At 34.4% G+C, this 22842-nt stretch overlaps 1 protein-coding gene across 7 annotated transcripts in view; it reads left to right on the top strand.

Moving 5' to 3' along the window:
- The window catches only part of LOC101894121 (calcium/calmodulin-dependent protein kinase kinase 2), a 162939-nt gene extending 142647 nt beyond the window's left edge, over window positions 1-20292 (top strand). For all 7 annotated transcript variants that reach the window (XM_059122820.1, XM_059122827.1, XM_059122819.1 and 4 more), the window contains 4 exons: window positions 7849-8036; window positions 18943-19176; window positions 19235-19524; window positions 19581-20292. In XM_059122820.1, coding sequence (XP_058978803.1) covers window positions 7849-8036; window positions 18943-19176; window positions 19235-19524; window positions 19581-19641 — 773 coding nt within the window. In that variant the 3' untranslated portion in view covers window positions 19642-20292. The remainder of the gene's footprint in view (window positions 1-7848; window positions 8037-18942; window positions 19177-19234; window positions 19525-19580) is intronic.
- The last annotated feature ends 2550 nt before the right edge of the window (window positions 20293-22842 follow it).

Genomic DNA, 22842 nt, shown 5'->3' with positions numbered 1-22842 from the left:
TTTGAATACATTCCATCAATATATCCTAATAACAAAAGTGACGCATACCCCCGAATACAGGAACTTCGCCATTTTTATACCCCGCACCATATAGTGGTAAGGGTACTATATCTTTGTTTGTAACATGGAGAAGGAAACGGGATAGACCCATAGTTCCTTTTTGATGATCAGCATAGAATCACATTTTGTGTCGATTTCTGCATGTCCGTCCGTCCGTCTGTCCATGTATTTTTGTAAACAAAATGCAGGTCGCATTTATTATTCAATTGAGATGAAATTAACATCCAAATAACATTTATATGACTCAATGACGAACCCTATTGAGGTTGGTGAAAACCAGTCGAAATTTAGATATAGCTATATCTACGGCCGATTTCAGGTTTATTGTGGCTCAAATGGCTAATATCAGTCCAAATGGAGTGAATTTTAGCATTTCCTACCGAATTCAGGCTACAAGCATTTACTTCAAATTTGGTGAAAATCTGTTCAGATATAGTTATAACTCCCATATATATGTTTCATCAGATTTTAGGTTTCTTGTGCACCAAATGGCTAATATCAGTCCAAATGGTGTGAATTTTTGCACTTCCGACCGAATTTAGTATAGAAATAAGTACTTTAAATTTGATGAAAATCGGTTCAGACATAGCTATAGCTCCCATATATATGTTTCGTCCGATTTGGTGTTTAAGTCGCTGAAATTCGTAAAATGCACGATACAAGAATAATATTTGGTACCAGATATCAGATACAGCCAAGAAATAGCTGTTTTCAATTTTATAAAGATCGGTTCAGATTTGGATATAGCTCCCATATATACCATTATCCGATTTCAGGTTTATTGTGAACCAAATGGCTAATATTAGCCCATTATCGCAATTCAACCGAGTTTAGCATAGAAGCAAGAATTTCAAATTTGCTCTCATATGTCTTCAACTTTCGAACATAGAGCTCAGAAATTGCAATATAAACCTTTCTTTTACGAGAGCTGCACTAAATGTTCATAGTGGTGTAGGGTATCTTATAGTCGGCCTGCCCGACTTTTGAGCTTTCCTTACTGGTTACTTCCCAAATTGTGGAGTGTATAAGAAGTTCGGCCCTATTGGAAAATAAAACTCGATTGATGCTGGGGTGATGCGAACAGCAACGGATTCTTTATTAAACAGGCAATGAATATTGCGTCACACACGCTTACATTCTACATTCATGGCGTCCTAATCGATCTATCTTATCGATTACCATTTATCGCCGTACTTTAGATGAGCTTTACAGGTGGCGCTAAATATATGTGTTGCTCATTTCATTCACAAAATCCAACACCCCTCCTCAACACATATATTTCCCAAACTTTATTGTTTCTTGTTGACTTACAACATACATTCTTTGACAACCCATAGACAAAATATGATCTATTACCTATGCTACGACATTGACATACAATCGGCCCCATTACGGTTGTCGCCGTCGTCGCAAAATGAAGTCGAGGCGACAATAACGATATTAGGGTTGTCGTTTTTTGTCAATAGCGATGAATGATTGCTATTATCATTGTCGATACAACAGTCGACGTGAAGTCGTTTTTGGAGAATATCTGTCGCCGTAAAAAATTGTGACGACATTGTATTTTTAGTCGACGTTGATAATTTAAACATTTTGTTTTTGACATTAGACCATGAAAATAACAACAGCAAAATAATTTGGAAATATTGAAGTTATTTCTGACACTGGTCTACTAAGACCCAGCGCTAAAAACCTCAATGCTGTAGACAATTGAAACAACTCTAGTTTAGTAAAAACTCTTCGGTTTTTTTTTTTTTGAAATTTTTTCCAGAAGTAGGTATTTTACCCAGATTCCGGGAAACTATTACTATGATTTTTTATCCTTTTTTCAACAACAATGAAGTGTTGCCAACTTTTTTAAAACATCGATATCGCTTCTATGCCTGACCGTAATACCATTTTTGAAGCGTAGTGACGGCGTTGGCGTTTTTACAGAATTGTTTGAAATTTGAATACATTCCATCAATATATCCTAATAACAAAAGTGACGCATACCCCCGAATACAGGAACTTCGCCATTTTTATACCCCGCACCATATAGTGGTAAGGGTACTATATCTTTGTTTGTAACATGGAGAAGGAAACGGGATAGACCCATAGTTCCTTTTTGATGATCAGCATAGAATCACATTTTGTGTCGATTTCTGCATGTCCGTCCGTCCGTCTGTCCATGTATTTTTGTAAACAAAATGCAGGTCGCATTTATTATTCAATTGAGATGAAATTAACATCCAAATAACATTTATATGACTCAATGACGAACCCTATTGAGGTTGGTGAAAACCAGTCGAAATTTAGATATAGCTATATCTACGGCCGATTTCAGGTTTATTGTGGCTCAAATGGCTAATATCAGTCCAAATGGAGTGAATTTTAGCATTTCCTACCGAATTCAGGCTACAAGCATTTACTTCAAATTTGGTGAAAATCTGTTCAGATATAGTTATAACTCCCATATATATGTTTCATCAGATTTTAGGTTTCTTGTGCACCAAATGGCTAATATCAGTCCAAATGGTGTGAATTTTTGCACTTCCGACCGAATTTAGTATAGAAATAAGTACTTTAAATTTGATGAAAATCGGTTCAGACATAGCTATAGCTCCCATATATATGTTTCGTCCGATTTGGTGTTTAAGTCGCTGAAATTCGTAAAATGCACGATACAAGAATAATATTTGGTACCAGATATCAGATACAGCCAAGAAATAGCTGTTTTCAATTTTATAAAGATCGGTTCAGATTTGGATATAGCTCCCATATATACCATTATCCGATTTCAGGTTTATTGTGAACCAAATGGCTAATATTAGCCCATTATCGCAATTCAACCGAGTTTAGCATAGAAGCAAGAATTTCAAATTTGCTCTCATATGTCTTCAACTTTCGAACATAGAGCTCAGAAATTGCAATATAAACCTTTCTTTTACGAGAGCTGCACTAAATGTTCATAGTGGTGTAGGGTATCTTATAGTCGGCCTGCCCGACTTTTGAGCTTTCCTTACTGGTTACTTCCCAAATTGTGGAGTGTATAAGAAGTTCGGCCCTATTGGAAAATAAAACTCGATTGATGCTGGGGTGATGCGAACAGCAACGGATTCTTTATTAAACAGGCAATGAATATTGCGTCACACACGCTTACATTCTACATTCATGGCGTCCTAATCGATCTATCTTATCGATTACCATTTATCGCCGTACTTTAGATGAGCTTTACAGGTGGCGCTAAATATATGTGTTGCTCATTTCATTCACAAAATCCAACACCCCTCCTCAACACATATATTTCCCAACCTTTATTGTTTCTTGTTGACTTACAACATACATTCTTTGACAACCCATAGACAAAATATGATCTATTACCTATGCTACGACATTGACATACAATCGGCCCCATTACGGTTGTCGCCGTCGTCGCAAAATGAAGTCGAGGCGACAATAACGATATTAGGGTTGTCGTTTTTTGTCAATAGCGATGAATGATTGCTATTATCATTGTCGATACAACAGTCGACGTGAAGTCGTTTTTGGAGAATATCTGTCGCCGTAAAAAATTGTGACGACATTGTATTTTTAGTCGACGTTGATAATTTAAACATTTTGTTTTTGACATTAGACCATGAAAATAACAACAGCAAAATAATTTGGAAATATTGAAGTTATTTCTGACACTGGTCTACTAAGACCCAGCGCTAAAAACCTCAATGCTGTAGACAATTGAAACAACTCTAGTTTAGTAAAAACTCTTCGGTTTTTTTTTTTTTTTTTTTTTGAAATTTTTTCCAGAAGTAGGTATTTTACCCAGATTCCGGGAAACTATTACTATGATTTTTTATCCTTTTTTCAACAACAATGAAGTGTTGCCAACTTTTTTAAAACATCGATATCGCTTCTATGCCTGACCGTAAAAATAAATAATAAAATAAAATTATAATTTTTTACGATCCATATTGTTTTTGCGATCTATAACTTTATATTGCAATTTGTTTTTTTTTTTAACTGTGAAAAAGTCGAAATTTCCAAAGAAGTGTATGTTTTGCCACAGAACACATTTTTACTTTGGAAAGTTGCATGTTGTCAATCAAATATTTTGAAAAAATTGGATACCATGTGTTAGCATGAGATTGCATTTTATTATTTTGCTGCTTTGCGGGGAGGTGTGATAATCGAGATGACTTGTACCAAATGCAATTAATCCGTTTGAAGCGAGCAATCAAAATAAAGCAAGCAGAATGTTAAACAAGACACGCTTAGACATTCGCTGGTAATCAAGGCCGACATAAGGCTGGACAATAAGACTATATTTGGCAATAAACTTAGCAGATTTTTCACTGTAGTGATTTAACTTTCTTTAAATTTAAAATCACAACCAGTCCCATTACGGTTGTCGTCGTCGTCGCAAAAAGAAGTCGAGGTGAAAATAATGATATTAGTGTTGTCGTTTTTATCGATAGCTACAAATGATTGCTATTATCATTGTCGATATAACAGTCGATGTGAAGTCGATTTTTGAGAATATCTGTCGCCGTAAAAAATTGTGACGACATTGTATTTTTTTAGTCGACCATGAAAATTACAACAGCAAAACAATTTGAAATGTTGGTTTCCGAGTTGGAAAAAAACCCATGTTTGGCAAAAGGGTTTACCAAAGGTCACGTTCCAGCTAATTTTAAATAAGATTTGGAATACATTGCTACAAAATTAAATGTAAACGGGCCTCTAATTATAATATAAATTTATTTTTGTATGCTTTTATTAGATTGTTTTCTAAAATTCTTTTAAGTTCGGAAAGATTTAAAATTGAAAACTAACAAGTAGAACAGCAGTAAGTTCGGCCGGGATGAACTGTGAATACCCTCCACCATTTGGAAATTTCCAAAAAATAAAATCCTTAAAAAATTCTGTTAAAATTTTAAAAATACCAAAAAGGCATAGTTTCTCATAAGCCATTACCATATTCAAATTCAAAACTTTAAATAAACGGTCAATAATGTAGCTAAAATCATCAAAATATCGTATATAGGGAGGTAGCGTTATATAGGAGCTGTGTGACGACCTGAACCAGCGTAGACAATTGTCTGCCATAGGCTGTAGCATCCATTACGAACTTCAAATACGCGTCTCAAACATTTTCGGTGGTTATTGTACCTAAACTCGTCAAAATACCCAATACAGGGAGGTACTGATATATGGGGCCTATTCGAAGACCTGGACCTGCATAGACAATTTTCTGTCACAGACTGTTGTTCCCATTACGAACTTCAAATACCAAATTTGAAAAAATTCCGTAAATAATGTCGCCAAAATCATCACAATACCGAATATCGGGAGATACCATTATATGGGGGCTATATGAAAACGTGGGCCTACATGGCCCATTTACGAACTTAACCTGCCTACAGACGGACATCGTTAAATCGACTTAGAATTTTACGCTGATCAAGAATATATATTTTTTGGGTCTGACATGAGTATTTCAAGGAGTTACAAACGGAATGACAAAGTTATATAGTGGAGCGTATAAAAAATAATATACCCTCCATAGTATGGTGGAGGGTATAAAAAAAGGTTTTAAGCAAATGACTTTGTCACCTTGGAAGGAGTCTGTCGCGAATGTAATACAGTTTCAAAAGTTACTGAATCCACCAGTAATAGAAAATACGGAAAAATAAGTGTAACAGACGTTATAGCTCATGAAAATTAGTAAATGGACAATGCCGATGACAAGACTGATGTAACTACTATTGAAGCTTTTCGATCGCCCAGAAAAAACAATGGTAAAAATTTATCAAGGAAAGAAGAAACTATTGAACTCTTGAAAGTGCAGTATAAACTTTTGGAACAGCACAATCAAGAATCAGGCAATGCAAATATGTTCGTTTGCTGCCTTAGCACGTATCTTTAATTGTTGCCAACTTTTATTTTAAACTGTTGATGTCGCTTCTATGCATTACCGTAATACCATTTTTGAAACGAAGCGACGGCGAGGGCGACTTGCACATAAAGTCGACGACGACTATAGAAACGACAACCGTAATTAGGCCGAATGTTTGTTCTTAAATACTACATAAGCAATAATTTAAATATTTACAGAATTCATATTTTTTCATAAATCTCTTATCAATTATTTATTTATTTAATTTTTATAACGCCTCTACTTCATGCTCATAAATCTTAAGACATTTTTGTCTTCTCTCTGCTCTACCTGCAGCATTTTTGTTGAACTTCTCCTTCTTAGTAAAATTTTCCGTACTCGCACCGTACATGCATACTATTCCTTCCTTTTTCCATAGCTGATGCCCCTTTCCTGTTAAATTTTATTGCTGCCTTTTCTGCTACATTTCCCACTGAAATTAAATTAAACTGCAGCTCAGGAACGTACAATCATTCAACCTGACGTCACAATCTGCCAGCCACACACTGCCTTTCAACTTTGCAACTACTTTTTTGTCGCCAATCAAGTTGATCGTTTCTGTGTGCTCTACAAAATTTTCAAACAACACAACAACACACGCTGGAGTTCAAAACGCTGTTGTTGTTGTTCGACGATTCTAGTACGCATGTGTGCGTTTCCTCGCTGGTCTTACTGCTGTCTCTGCCCTGAACAGCAAAATGCCCTCTGCGCCCACAACTGTACCACTTTCCATTTCTGTTGTTGTACTCTCGCTTTTTGGGCGTCCATTCCTGCTGTTGTTGTACACATCTAATTGTCTAACCCTTTCTTTGTTATTTCTGTGCGACATGAATGCAACTTCTTCGCATTCTGTTTGCTGATGGTTTTTCTTCGTTCGGCTTCTTCTGCCAACTTGTAATGCCACCACTAGATTTTCATAAGATCTCGGTAAGCTTGCCAGGAGCATTATGACGAACAACTCCTCTTGCAGCTTTATGCCGGTCTCAGCTAACTTGTCGTCTAACGACGAAAACTCGCAAACATGATGTTGTATTGCATCATCTTCACCCATACGCAAGGCCAATAGCTTTTTGAAGAGGGTGACTTTCCTTACTGGGCCTTTGGATCTGTGTACATCTCGCAAAGTATTCCACGCTTCTACCGATGTCTTACATGCCTTGATGTATGAGATCTGCCTTGCCGTAACACTCAGAATTATTGTTGCAAGCGCCTTTTCATGTTTCTTGAACTTTTCTTTGTGGAACCACTCACAATATCCCAGCATTCCTGGTGAACTAACATCGCTTTCATTGAGAAACTTCATGAGTCGTAGTTGGTCTCATTCAACTTCTCAATACTATAAATAGAAGAACTCATCTTTACTTCTTGTTGCTGTTCCAATACCGTTTTTATATATCTGCTCTGCAATAAACAAATCTGTTGGACACAATTTTGATAATATGGCAATGGACTGCTTTCCATTTTAGTCGACTTTGGTTTGATAAGTCAAGGTCCAAAATCGATTTGGACTCATTGACGAAGTCGAATGATTGAGAATTCCATCCAAAAAATTATTCAAATTATAAACTATTGTAAAATTCTATTATCCATAATAATTAATTACAGATTCACACTACTGGATTCTAAAACTTGTTATTATATTATATATTAACTTTGGCATCCCGTTTGTAACTCCTCGAAATATTCATGTTAGACCCCACAACGCATTTATATTCTTTTTACCATAAAATTCTACGTCGATATCGACATATAAGTATATATATACCAATTTTTCTATATCCTGAACGCCATAGAATGAAGAAAAAGTAATTTTATTCGTAACATTAAATTTAAAATATTTATTTATATTTATCATTATCTATTTACTTTCACAGTGCATTATCAGCGAATAATTCACGCCGACATTAAACCAGGAAATCTTTTGTTAACAGAGTGTGGACGGGTAAAAATAGCTGATTTGGGAGTTTGCAATGAATTTATCGGAGAAGATTCAACAATGACTAATTACTCGACAGCTGGAACACCTGCCTTTAGGGCACCTGAAACTCTGAATCTAGGACAGGTAAATATGACAAGCTAAAAGCACCATACAACATAGTGAATTTTTTTTATATCGTGTGTTAATCCACCTCAATAGTATTTATATCTTCTGATATTGAATTATATCTTTTGATGTTTATCACATATTATTTTTACAAAAGAGTAAGTCTATTGGGAGTGAGTCTATTTGCCGTCTAATATGTCCGATAAAATATTTTTATAATTATGTCTACCTACATAAAGTCAAATACATAAAACAGTACTTGTCAACAGCCGATGATTTAGTGTTCATTTGGAATATTTGTTTGTGCAGAGATGCCAAGTTGGTGGTTTTTCCGTTACTTGTGATGATTTTAGACCCCTAAAAACCACTGTTTTAGAGTTGTAGCGATGGCAAATTTAGCTGTCTAAGGCAACGGTTGTAGCGATTTTACGCAACATTGGATTGTATGAAGCAGACCAAAAAGAATAACGGACAAAAGCCTTCATAAATTTAGACAAGAAGACTACTTTTAAAATCATTTTCACAATAAACGTATCAGTCGCTATTGTGATTTGACATTCTTTAAATTCCAAATCACAATTATGTGTTTTGACCGCAAACTTATTTAAGAAATGGGCCTGCAAAAGGCTTTTACAGGCCTTGTACTGAATCTTTCTATGTAGGAACTGATGAGTTTGGAAACGTTTGTGTGTGTGTGTCTGAGATCTGTTCTTCTTTTTCATTCGTTTTTATTCCTTATGTATTTTTGCTATGTTTTTGTCTGTTTTATGTATTTTACGCCGGAGACAGCGACGCAGATAATCAAGCGCACTACGATGACGACGCAGACAGTCAGATGCAAGATGAAGAACGTGAACCAACCAATGACAATGATTTAATAATTGTACTGAGAAGAAATCACTTCAAGGTAAAAATGAGTGGTAATGAAGTTAATGTCGTTACTCAAAATTTGCAAAGCAGAATATGTATGTAGAACAGCAACAACAATGCAGCCACATTCGGAATGGCAACAAACAAAAGATGCGCAAAATAAGACTACAAGACATAGAAGACACAATAAGAAATTTAGCTGAAAGTAAGAATTTGTTAATTCGCTAGTGGTTGGATGAATTTGAGAACGCCAGAATGATGCATGAGGATCAATTTCATATGATTATTTTATATCAGCAATTAAGGAAGGCTTTGTTGGACCGTAATTGATAGTTGATAGAAAGGAAAATGTCAAACTATTAGTGCGTTCAAGAGTACTTTCTTCATATGAGAGAAATTGCAACAAGAGGTTATATTGAACACAAGGCTCTTATACAGTACGTAATGGAGGGCATTAAAAACTCAATAGTTAACAAAACTATTTTTTGGAGCCGACAATTTAAACGAGATTAGAAAGAGAATTCGATCTCACGAACTGATGCGGACGTCTACAGTGAAATAAGAATATTCTGCGCCAGTACAAACGAAAGTGACAAAAAAAATCCGAAAAGCCTGAAATGAAATATTTTAAATGTGCAGTAAGGTCCAACAAAGGAATTAAATGATTCAATTGCAACAATTACTACCATTTCTCGAAAGATTAAAACAAAACGTTCTGCCGTTAAATTCAGACAAAGATATGAAAATATATGTAAAGTTGGGAGATAAGAACTGCTTAGCCTTATTCGATTCTGGAAGTAAGTTTAACATCGTAACTGAAAACGTTAACAAAGGCTTCAACTAACAAAAACAAATGTATATCTTGTCGGATTTGGAAATAACAAAATAAAGCCAATTAGATTTTTTGAGAATGAAGTCGAAATTGATGTTAAGAAATATGGTTGTGTTTTCATGGAAATTGATTTCTGAGAAACGGCAAGAGATAACGTTAAGGAAAAAGTTATTGATATGATCAACAACTAGCTACCGAGTAAACGTAATGGAACTCATAGACTACAGGAGAATGAATAAAGTAATCCGAAAGGATCATTTTCTATTGCCACTAATTTAGCATGAGCTTGATGGTTTCTCTCTCGTGCCTGTAAATAATGAAAGTCGAAAATACACATCATTTGTAACACACAATGGTCAATACCAGTTTAAGAAGGTACCATTTGCGACACATGAACGCGATTTTTAGGTCCTTAAACAGAGAAAGTGGTGCGTTAAGAAATTTAGAACGAGTATTGGACACATGCAAGGAATATGGACCAGAAATAAGTTTAAAGATGGCATTTCCTAAAGAGACGTATACAATATCTTGTCCATGTAAATAAGGATAAGAGGATTTACCCACTACCAGAGAAAACAGAGGCGATGATAAAATACACAATACTTAAGAATTTGAAAGAAGTCAAAAGTTTTTTTGGGACTTGCGGGGGGTTTTATTCCACAGTTCTCCATAATGTCAAAGCAGTCACCGGACTAGTAAAACGTCTTTTTATTTTGTCCCAGAACAAACGAAGTCATTTAATAAATTAAAAATGAATTCTAAATTCATATTATTGTGTGCACATTTTAATTAAAAAATAAAAATTCTATATTTCGGGAGATCTTTAAGACGCAGTGTATTTTGTAAGGTCATGGAAGAATAATCCATGAAGACTTAGGCTGCAAATACATAAAAAGCTTGAAGTCATGGCTAGGCATATTAATGCCAAATTATAATGAAAAACGACGGCAGGATATTAGTGCGGCTCTGTAATTCCTTTGTGAAATGTCACAAAATAGGCCGTGCCATGACTTCAAGCTTCTTATGTACTTAGCCCTTTAGAAAGACCCACGTTTTCCGAAACTGGTAATTTCTTATAGTTTGTCTGTATGTGGTTATATTTTCTACAGAAATCTCATTACATTACAAATAGTACGTGTTTCTATATACATTTTAAGTACTTCATTTCAAATTTGGTATTAAACAATTTGGAATTAAAACAATCTGAGCTATTTAATTTTTACCTAATCTTTACAATAAAGTTTTCCTTCCAATTAACCAGTCTCAAGTAAGTTTCGTACATAACTAAAAATTTGTTCCAAATTCGCCATGATGGAATTTCATATCAAAACATAGAAATGTTAAGCTCTGATTCCAAAGATTGTTCATCAGTTTCTAAAATTAAAGTGTGGAAATTTTTAGAAATGTCCAACATTATTTTTTTAGTATCAAAAATCTTAAACACATAAATTGTTTTAAATTGAAATCAAAGAGATGAAATACTAGATTTCCAAATTCTGTATAAAAAATAATTCAAGCGTAATCAGTTCCCTTGTTTTTTGTCTGGTATATTCTCCCTAGAAGTTATTTTAAAAATTACTTCTGACAAAAAACATTTTTTACCCAAATGACGAGATCGTAAGCTCAATAGAACAGGAACCAAAGAATTAAATAAAACAAAAATTCTTTTGGATAATCTTCTAAATTTTACAACCGCACTTAAAAACATTTTCAACATTCTTCACTTGTTATGCTTTCGTTTTACATGAACGAAGTAGCATAACCATGTAAGTTCTTTTTATCTGTTACAATAAAAACGACCTTCGTCGACCGTGCCTTGTCTATTAATAGAACATTGTTGGCTTGTTTGTTCGGCATACCATAGAATTTTGTTGTTGCAAAAGGTTTGTTTATTAGTGGATAACGACGGTAATGTTTACCAGGGGGCAAGGCAGGAATACCTAGGTTTTGGAAAGAGCCACTAATCCTCATCAGTTCCCTTGTTTTTGTCTGGGATATTCTCCCGAGGAGTTATTTTAAAAAATAACTCCTATGACAAAAAAAAAACTTTTTTACCCAAGTCACGAGATCGTAAACTCAATGGAAGAGGAAACAAACAATTAAATAAAACTAAATTTCTTTTGGAAAATCTTCTAAATCTTACAACCGAACTTATAAACATTTCATCTTTATCCACTGGCTATGCTTTGTTTTACATGAACGAAGTAGCATAATCATGTAAGTTGGTTTTGTCTTGTTTATTAATGCCTTGTCTATTAATAGAACAGTGTTGGCTTGTTTGTTCGGGATACCTTTTTTTCGTTCGTTCCCACGCGACTTCACCATTCGTGGGTTAGTGGGTTGTACATCAGCCGGTAAAGTAGTAGATAAAAATACACTAACACTTAACACTTATAACAAATATAAACAAATAACAGCGAAAATAATATGTTAAACAAAGACTACTGTTCAAAGGCTGATCAAAAAAAATCAGCAATTAAACTTGAACTGATTCGACACTCCACAGAATACATCCGTACTCTAATTTTTGGCGAACTAAGCTTACAGATAATATTTGGTGACATATGGATCATCGAACTCTTAAGACCAGCGTTTTATGAAACATAATAAAGATTTGGCTTTATTAACACATGAGTCAATATGCAAACGAAAACGTAGTTTAATATCTTAAATAACACCGAAGTCAGTAAAGGAATCATCATTTTCCAATTTGTATGAACCGATAAAGTAGTTAGAATGTATTGGCTGAGATCTAGAGAAGGACAATTTTTTGCATTTCTTAAGATTAAGGTGCATACCGTTTGCACTGTACCAGTTCACAAGGAAATGTAAATCGTACTGTAAGAAAGTTGAATCGTCAAGGGAATTTATATGCATGTAAAGCTTCACATCATCAGCATACATTAGTACATACATTTTAGAGAATCGAATGTGATTCTCCCTGCATTAAGATACATAACAAAAAGTAAAGGACCTAAATGATTACCTTGAAGTACGCCAGAAGAAACAACAAAAATTTTTGAAAACGAATCATTGAAGATAACTTTTTGGGTCTGTATAAATAGCGTCCGTTTGTTGTTTATTTATAAATCCATTGTGATCATGGCACACAAATTCTAAAAGGTTGAAAGTAAAAAAGTGATATTATGCTTTTTATAAAATGTGACATCTGACGTGAGACTAAAATTCAAAAAGTTTAGGAACGGCACTTATCAATACATCTATAGTTATCTATGAAACGTCTATTGCCTGATTTATGAAGTGGGATAACACAACTCGATCTCCAGATGCATGGAAAATAACTTATTTTTAAGGAGTAATTAAATATTTAATCAAAGGTAAGTATAATTCTCTAGCACAAGATATTAAAATATAAGTTGGATCACCGTCAGGGCCAAGGGAAAATGAGAAGCGTAATGTCTTCAAACCGTTTAAGACTTCGTCTTCGGATTAAGCTAATGCAGGGAAAGTGATTCAATGTAGTGGTATCCATTTCGCAAGGGCCTCTAGATTTGGCCTGGGTATAGGAAGACTGAAAAAAGTCAGTAAATAAATTTGCAATTTCAAGATTGTCTGAAGACTCTTAACTACCAAGTTTCATGCTGGAGGGAAATTTCTGAGCTCTCCTTTTGGAGTTTACAAATTTAAAGAAATTCTTAATAAATTCTGCCACATTTGGGCTAAATACTGAGAAGATATATCTATTTCTTGCCATGGAATATTTTGAATAATTTATGGCAGTGTTAGATTTTTTGTAATTTTTAAAAAGTCTATTTTAAATATTGCGTAGACGTCTTAGTATAGGTGTAAACCAAGCAGGGCCTTGGTCAACTAATCGTTTTGCCATTGGTACGGAGCTAGTTAGAGCGAAACTGAACTGTTCATAAAATTTAGAAACACATGAATCAATGTCGCCATTGATGCACCACATAGAACTTGATAAGAGAGAGCCTAGTAGGGGTATATTGGCCTTCGCAAAATTTCGCATAATAGATAAATTATTAATAACGGTAATATTGGACAGAGTGTTCCTTAATTCAAGGTTTAAAAGGAGCGTTGGATGATATGTATCCTCAGGAATTACAAATGGAGAACTATTAAGTATTAAATTTACTTGGTATAAACAAAGTTCATAAATCTTATCCCAAAAAGCGTCAAGTATAACTGGGTAAGTGTACATAATCTAATTTAGTATAACCCGAGACCCAAGAAACATTAGGAAGATTTAAATCACCCATGCAAATCAAAGTAGAGTTATCTGTGAGCAAAGATGAAACTTTTTCAATAAGATCAGCGTGATTTAAGTAAGTTTCAACCCCTGAATTGGGTGTAATAGATGAGCAGGTTATATATATTGTATTACCAAAGAATATTAGCTTTGCACAAACAAATTCATTATTTGGGTCGACAAAAATATCGACAGCTTCCGAAGGAATCGAGTGGTGGACTGCAATCAGAACCCCACCACCTTTTTTATTCAACCTATCCTTTCTGAAAATTAGATAATTATCGGGAAATATTTCTGTATCAAGAATATCAGGTTTGAGCCAAGTTTCAGTAAAAACAATTATTTTATGTTCACAGTATACAATTTTAAGGAAAACGTTACTCAATTTAGTGTTAAGAACTCTTATATTCTGATATAGTATAGATTTAGTTGTTTGATGCTGTTTGAATATTCACAGATCTAGGCTTTTTTGTACGTTCTCTGAAAACAAATTCCTCCACTAAGGCACCATCGGGCCAAAACGAGTTAATGACAATAGTACTTAATATTTTGTGAGGCACATTTATTTTAAAAGAGGAAATTTCACGTCGTTGAGAGGAACTAAATTTGAATACATTTATATCGTTATCTGACAGTTCGGTTATTTTAGATTTCACGTAGTTACGAATAGCATCACGTAGTTACATTATGTGGATAATTTGTAGGCTATTGACGATTTTATTTTAGTCTAGTCTATGCATATCTTTATAATTTCCATATTTTGGTTCTTAGTACATTTATCTTAAACTTTGCAATGTAAGTTTAACATAAAACCGTTTAACTTAAAAAGTTTTTTTACTTACAATTAATGTTTTTCCTTTTTATTCGACCTTTTTATATTTTAATGAAACAAGTGTGCTTGAGGTCTCGTTTTTTTACTTATTTTTATTTTCTATTTTTTATTTCGCATTCTGTTTAATTCATTTATGTAGCTGTTTGGAGATGTTTCGGCTGTTTGAGAACAGGCATTCCTGACCGTTTTATAGGAGGCAGTTGTAAAAGATCACCGAAAAGTAATACTTTTACTCCTCCAAAAACGCATTTTCACAGTTTATAATATGCCTTAATCGAGCGTCCATCATGCATAACATTTGATAAAACACCATGGAATTCTCTTCGACAATCAAAAATTCTGTTCTTGTTACCTCATTATACGCGAGTAGTTTCCGGACAGTGGTGACATACCTGTTATACTTTTCTTTCGCTTTTTGAAGACTTCGTTTGCGCTGTGTTGCAGTTTCTGCTTTATTTGTGTTTGTATTTTTTATATTTTTTACCATTTTGTTCCTACGAGTACTGGACATTTAAACGGTCGACCCCCAGAGGTCCAATAAAGGGGCAAGGCTATGTACAACAAGATATGCCTGTGTCTTGAGTGGAAAACGCTAACAACATATCATTTTTATCCACCCTAATCCACCCAATTCTCGCCGCGTTTTAACCTTTCACCTTAACTTGAGTGGAGTACCGCTAACGACGTATCATTTTTAGCTACCCTAACGCCACAAAGTCCTCAACACGATACAAAATCTTAACTTGGGTGGAGGATTCAGGCTGGATTAATCAGATGCCTTAATTACAGATGCAATTTCTAAACTTAAATCTTATTATTATACGCCATTTAGTGGCTGCGTCCATCTTAAACATTGAGTTTGTATAGTGCAGTGTATTCTTCTTATCAAGCCCTTTTATTTGATACTCATATTTGATACAAAATTGTTATTAAAATTGTATTCTACTTGTTGAGACCTTTCATTTGATACTCATGGGATTGATAAAACCTAAGTTATCCGCTATTTTGTAGAAGCCGCCATCTTGGATTTTAATTTTATATAGTACATTGTATTATACTGGTTGGGCACTTTCAATTCATACCCATATTGATGGAATTGATAAACCCTACGTTATCCGCAATATTGTAGAGGCCGCCATCTTGGATTTCTAATGATAATGAATAAACATAATTGTATTGTCACCAAAATCCAAAGTGTATACAAATTTTCCGATTAATCGGTTTACAGGAAGAGGGTGATATTTGAATTACTACTTTGGACCCAAGAATAGAACAAATAAACGGGGTGAGTTTAAAAATGACAGATATATTTTATTTTTTTTATTTAGATGTTCTAAAGCAACGTTAATTTCGCATTAAATAAAAGGAACAACTCTAGTTTAGTAAAAACTCTTCGATTTTTTCGAAAAATTTCCCAGAGGAAGGTATTTTTACCCTGATTCCGGGAAAATATTTTTTCTTGGGGGACGAACAACAGATTGTTGACCCGAAATTCCGCGTTCAAGGCCCGGCATGGACCCGGACTCAGTTACCCGATATAGGCAATATAGGTATCCTTGGAAAGCTAATGAAAATACCTATCCAAAAAGTTGTTATAAATTAAATTTATAAAACCCCCAAGAAGTCCAAAAAGAGCTCATTATTGGTAAACAAAATTGATGCCAAATTATAGCTGACACTCTTACCTTTCAAAAATGCTACCATTTGTGCGAATACCTTCTTCGGATCCGGAGATATGGGTCTTTCAATCCGCGATTCTAACCAGTTCATTAAAATTATGTTTTCAGTAAAAAAAGGTTTATTTCGCGTAGCCGTCGTTGGAATTACAAAAGTTTTCTTAATTTGACACTTTTTGTAAATAGCCGTCCTTCGGCCGGGGCTTGAGATTTTCTACTTTGGGTATGTCCTACACCGGCTAACGCGAACCAAAGTTTTCTAAATTTGACACTTTTGGTAAATTAGCCGGCCTTCGGCCTGGGCTTGAGATATTCTCCTCTGACTATATCCAATACCCGCTAACGTGAACCAAAATTTTCTAAATGTGGTGTTTTGTAATCCAACGACGGTTCGCGTAGCCCTTTTTTTTTTTGAAAACATAATTTTAATGAACTGGTTAGAATCGGGTTATGCGGATGACAAATTGCAGCATTTTGGAAAGGTGAGAATATCAGCTATAAATTGCCATTAATTTCGTTGATCCCCATAATGGGCCCTTTTTGACTTTTTGGGGGTTTTATAAAAGATCCGGGTCAAAAAAATTGATTATTTTTATTTAAAAAAAAAACATGCGCAAAGAGTAAAAACTAAATTCCAACAACAAAGTTAAACTTTTGGAAATCCTACCAACATCCTCACAGACCGTAGTTCAGAATTCACATTTTGGAAATGCTGTCAGCATCATCTCAGACCGTGGTTCAGAATTCGCCAGCGAAGACTATTATGAAACGCAGAATATTACCCACATGATAATAACAAGTGATCTTTTGAGAGGAAATGGAAATATCTGTTATTGACATGGTAAAATTAAGATAAAGTCATTTTAAATAACTAAGCTTCGGCCCAGAGAAGAAGATTAAAACGACGGTGAACTAATTTCGCAGTGAGGCCGAGTTAAGGGAGAATCTTACGAAGATTGTATATGAGGCAATAACATATCAATAAACAAAATGAGTTGCATTTACGACGCGCATAGATAAAGACGTTCTCAAGACGGCTCGCACTAACAATGATTAATATGCATGTTTCTTTTATTTAATTATTTTTTAATTACATTTTAATAAATTGGAATTAAAAATTATATAGTAATAAGCCTTAAACATAATATTGCGTTTTATTGCAAAGGACCCCTATATTACTTCAAATATTAAACAATTTTGATGCCAATTTATATTCAAAATGATATGTCATGTATGGTGCAGCTACATGATGATAATGCCCTTAAAGGAAGTATATTTATTTTCCCCTTCATGAAATAAAATAAAATAAAACGATAAGTGTATTCCTATAGTCTAATGCTATGTTTTCATTGCACTTTCAATCATATTGTTTGCTCTCAGAATTAGGTACACGAATTAACCCGTTCATACGACACGATTCGTAATTTATAGCAAAATAATTCCTTTATTCAAAAATGTTGTTTTTTGATTTTAATGGCAATTTATACGAAAATACATGACATTCTCACTAATATGAATAGAAAAAATTATTGATTTTCTCCCAAAGATTTATTATATCATTAATTTTACAACTTTCATTGATGTTTTGAACTTTTTTTAAAAATGTCGACATTTTGCACAAATTTTTGTATTTTTCTATTTTCAAATTCTGCTGGAGAGACAATTGTCAAATATTTTTTCTGTCGATACAAGAATTTCGAAAATATTGCCTTTTTTATTTCCAGTTTTCTGTGGAAATTTCATCTCGTGGAGAAAATGCGTACCTTGGATGAGAGAGAAAACTAAATTTACTTTCGTTTGAATGTACATACGCCATTCAACATTGTAGTCTTCATTCATAATTTTCAGTCTTCTCAAATTTTTTTAAAATTTCATAAAATGTTTCTATTTTGAATTTTTAAATGTCATAATTAATTTTTTCGATAAATGCTCTCGCTTGTTAGGGATGGCACACATTTCATCTCAGTTCTGAGAGGGATTTAAATGGATCAAAGAACAAAATCTTTTTTTGCTCAGCAAATTTTGTGTGGGGAATTAAGTAGATATTTCTTAATTAATGGCCGAACAAGGAATAGTGAATAGTTCACGTGCCATGTGAACTTAGCATAACATTCGTATTTCGCGTGATTGTCATTTACAGAAAAAAAATATTTGTTACTAAAACCAAAATATGTATCGTCAAATTTACGAACGAAGGGTAAAATATTATTATAAAACCAGGATATAAACAGTAAAAATTATACTTCGTTGTCTTCTTTTGGCTATAATCATTGAAATTACTATTTAAACACGCAGAGATTAATCCATTAAAAGTCTGTGTTACAATAGTATCCCAAATCAAGAACTTCAGCACTGCTCTAGTTGAAGATCCTGGTTTACGACAGCTGAAATGTTATTTAGAAAACGTAGCCCAACATTTTGACATATGACGTTAATAAACATATCAAAAAATTTGTAATAAATATAATGCTGTTTACCTTTTTCAGAACATATATTGCGGAAAAGCGGCCGATGTGTGGGCACTAGGTGCTACACTTTATGCTTTAGTTTTTGGCAACGTACCATTTGTGGCTGACTCCGTGCCAGTACTATATGATAAAATTAAAAGCAGTCCACTTTTATTTCCGGAATCTATAAAAATACCAAAGGAATTGAAAGATTGCATAGAGCGCATGCTGACTAAAGATCCGCAAACTCGCATTACATTACCACAACTAAAGGTAACATACTTACGATAGGATCGCTTGAAAAGGAAACATAAATACAGATTTATTACAGATTCACCCATGGGTTGACGCGTTAGGCGTACATCCTTTACCTAGCGAAGAGGATAACTGTCGGTTGGTACAGGTCGATGATAATGATATTAACACGGTAGTCCGTAGCATACCGAAACTAGACACACTTATTTTGATTAAAACTATGTTAAAACAACATTCATTCGGCAATCCATTCTTACGCGGAGTTTCCGGGAGAGCTCCACAGCGTGGTGGCTCACGTTTGGAACGTTTTGTTCGTGCTGGACGCTCAAACTCGGCCCCTGGGTCCTATCACAACATTGACGATAGGTGAGTAGAATTTTGACAATTCTCATCATCCTTTAATTTTTTCCTATTTTTTCTAGACAATTAGCTGTAGAAAATATACTTCCTGCTCTAACCGAACACACGTCTTCAAACTACTAACAGAATGGTTCTAAGGAGCTCATTATTTGATGTTTCTAATACAAAGAATTCAATTTGAACCATCCTATATACAAAACATAAATATATACATATTGGTTATTTTATAGACTAGAAAATATATACAAATATATAAGAGATATCATCGGAATAAGATACAGCGTGAACAGAACACCGAGATAACGGTCTAGGTTATTTAGCGTACGTTGTTTACACTTATGTACATGCATCTGGATACAATAACTGTGGCTCTCATTTGTGTCCAAATAAGTTCCCAGACATAAGTTTGCACAAATTAGGAATACAAAAATGCATATTTCTGCTGGGCAAAACTGCCTTTTCGCGTCAGTGCTTTAATTAGTTTTAATTATCCATAGTTTTTGTCTTTGTCTTATCTAATAATATAATACATTTATGATTATAATATAGATTTACACTTGAAACACTGTTGGACCATTGGTCTCACGACGTGAGATTGGAAATGTATTTTTCTTACTTAATTAATTGTTACATATTTAGAGTTGAAGTATGTTAATATTTAAATGATATGAAAGCTTTACATACAATATGTGTATATAAGTTATGATAATTTGTTTAATTCCTTTTATTAAATAAAATCTATCTATAACGATCGCCAAAATGATGATAATATTACATTTGCTGTGTTTAAATTTTAATACTAATTTTTTATGCATTAAGTATAGAAAAGCATTTTGGATGAAAATGCTGATCATAGATGGTACGTCAGAAATTGGGATGTATATGACATACATTTCCGACGTATCATACATACGTCGAAAAAGTTTTAAACCTAGACAATTAATAGGAGTTTTTGACAGAAACACAGTGGTTAAATATTCGTCAAGCCTATTATAAATATTAATGCCCTTATGTTTATCATCTGAAAAATCGTTCAATACACTTTTATAAACAGCAACTTGCAACCATTACAGGGAGTAAAGCAAAAAATGTCTATTTTGCAACAGTAAAACGTGGGTGCTCAATTCTTGTTCTATGAAAATCTGAAATGAAAGCTTTAATAAAGGCGACAATTGTGAAATAAAAAATTGTATAAAGAAAAAAGGTTAATTTCACATTTTCATAGAACAAACATCTAACCTTTATTCGAAAGATCAATACGAGACATTAACATTTGAAAATGATTTCGGGGCACCGCGGCTGTTCTTGACGAAGTGCATTCTGGACGTCCAATTTTTGGCCACTTTTTCGAGCACTGCTGGCCGTATGTCACGAATAACACGAAACATGCTGGACTCCAAGGCGTCAATTGTTGCTGGCTTACATGATAGAAGAATATAGGAAGATGCATCAACGCTTGCGAACATTGATATGTCAAAATTTTAAAATTGTTTTGTCAAAAATAAGTACATTTTTATATATTTTCTTATACGATGCAAATCGGAGGTTGTTACAATATGCATTTCTCAACAATTTTTACAAATTTTAATAATTTTTCATTCAACATTTTCAAATCCAAAATCGGTTTGACAGTTCATTGTCCCAGCAACTGTGTCGAAGCGACTACCTGTATTCTTCTACCATGCTGGCTTATCAGCATAAACCAGTGACTTCACGTAGCCCCACAGAAAATAATCGCACGACCTTGAAGGCCAATTGACAGGTCCACTTCTCGAAATCTTACTTATCTTATCGCCAAATGTTGATTTCAATAAGTCGATGGTTGCGTTCGCCGTATGGCACGTAGCGCCATCTTGTTGAAGCCACATCTCCTAACAAAAAACAAAAAATCATTGATCATGGTGCGGAACGATCTACATTGACCGTGACGCGAGCTCTGGCCTCATTTTTGAAGAAATAAGGTCCGATGATGCCACCAGCGTGAAAACCGCACCATATGGCGCATTTTTCTGGATGGAATGGAGTCTGTCTCACTCCATATGCGGCAATGTTGCTTATTAACAAACCCATTAAGTTAAAAATGCGCCTCATCGCTAAACACAATTTTGCGATAAAACAACGGGTCATTTGCCAACTGATCTAGAGTCTGATTTTCACAGTAAATTTGCCAGGTTTCTGGCAAAGAGAGATATATTTAGATATATAAATGGCAACTAAACTAAAATTAACAGTTTATGAACTTAAGCTAGCTTCGCTGCAAGTCTCTGCCAACTCCGCTCTCACGGCATTGTCGACACGTGCGCTGTGTCATCAGTTTTATTCTAGCAAACATCTTATTCCCATAATGTAACCTGATATCATTTATTATGGGAACTATTTGCACTACTTGTTCACATGGTTGATCATATTATCATATTTAGCACAAAAATATTATGAATATGTTGCTCCTTAACTCCTCCCCCTTTAAATTCATACGTCCTCGTATGAACATATTGTCATCACCTTGTTAAAAAAACGGAATATTATTTAGGCTTTTGACCCTCTTGGCAGCCGATGGACATGGTGTATCTGATGTGGTGATCTCCTCTAATTTGTCTTCTTTTTCGGACGTAGTTATTTTTGGGCTACTCTCAGGATTTTTGTGGTAACGCTTGTTTCTAAGGATCACGGCAATTATGATGGTTTTTTTTTTTTTCGTTCGTTCCCACGCCTCTCACACCCGCCCCTGCCGACCGAGGGGGCCACCTCCCTATACGTAGAGAGCGCGCAAACACCAAAGTCCGGACTAAGGCGGGTTAGCAATGGTTTCAACCGGCTACAGAAACTTCATCAGCCAGTAAATAAAATAACAAAAAATAACAGACACACACAGATTAGTAAACAAAGTTAACAAGGTACAGATTTTAAAAATTGCTGCTCATTGGCTGTGTCTACTGTACCGCAAAGGGAAATGTAGATCAAGTGCCAGATGATCAAGCAGCTTAGTAATTTATAACAGAATTTCAATCTACTGTTTACAACTATTACTCAAAGGCGAGTTCTACTAGTTCCGCTTGGGGAGATGTAGATAAGATGCCGTAAAATGAGTTTGGAAAATTAAGACAAAGACATGAAACAATTCACGAAATACTCATTAAACAAACAAAATTACATATGTAGAATATAGTTCTTTATTGTATTTAATGGATTACTTAAGCAAATAGTGTTAAATAAACTGTTATAAATAACACAAAGTGACCTCATAGGGTTGTTAAGTTCATAGTTAGTTCTCGCAAACGATAATTTTAAGGGTTCAAAATTACGAGTTCTGCGAGAAGGAACATT

Source organism: Musca domestica, unplaced genomic scaffold (assembly GCF_030504385.1).
Source record: "Musca domestica strain aabys unplaced genomic scaffold, Musca_domestica.polishedcontigs.V.1.1 21, whole genome shotgun sequence".
NCBI lineage: Eukaryota > Metazoa > Arthropoda > Insecta > Diptera > Muscidae > Musca > Musca domestica.
The sequence above is the reverse complement of the archived record's forward strand: the minus strand, read 5'-3'. Positions and strand labels throughout refer to the sequence as shown.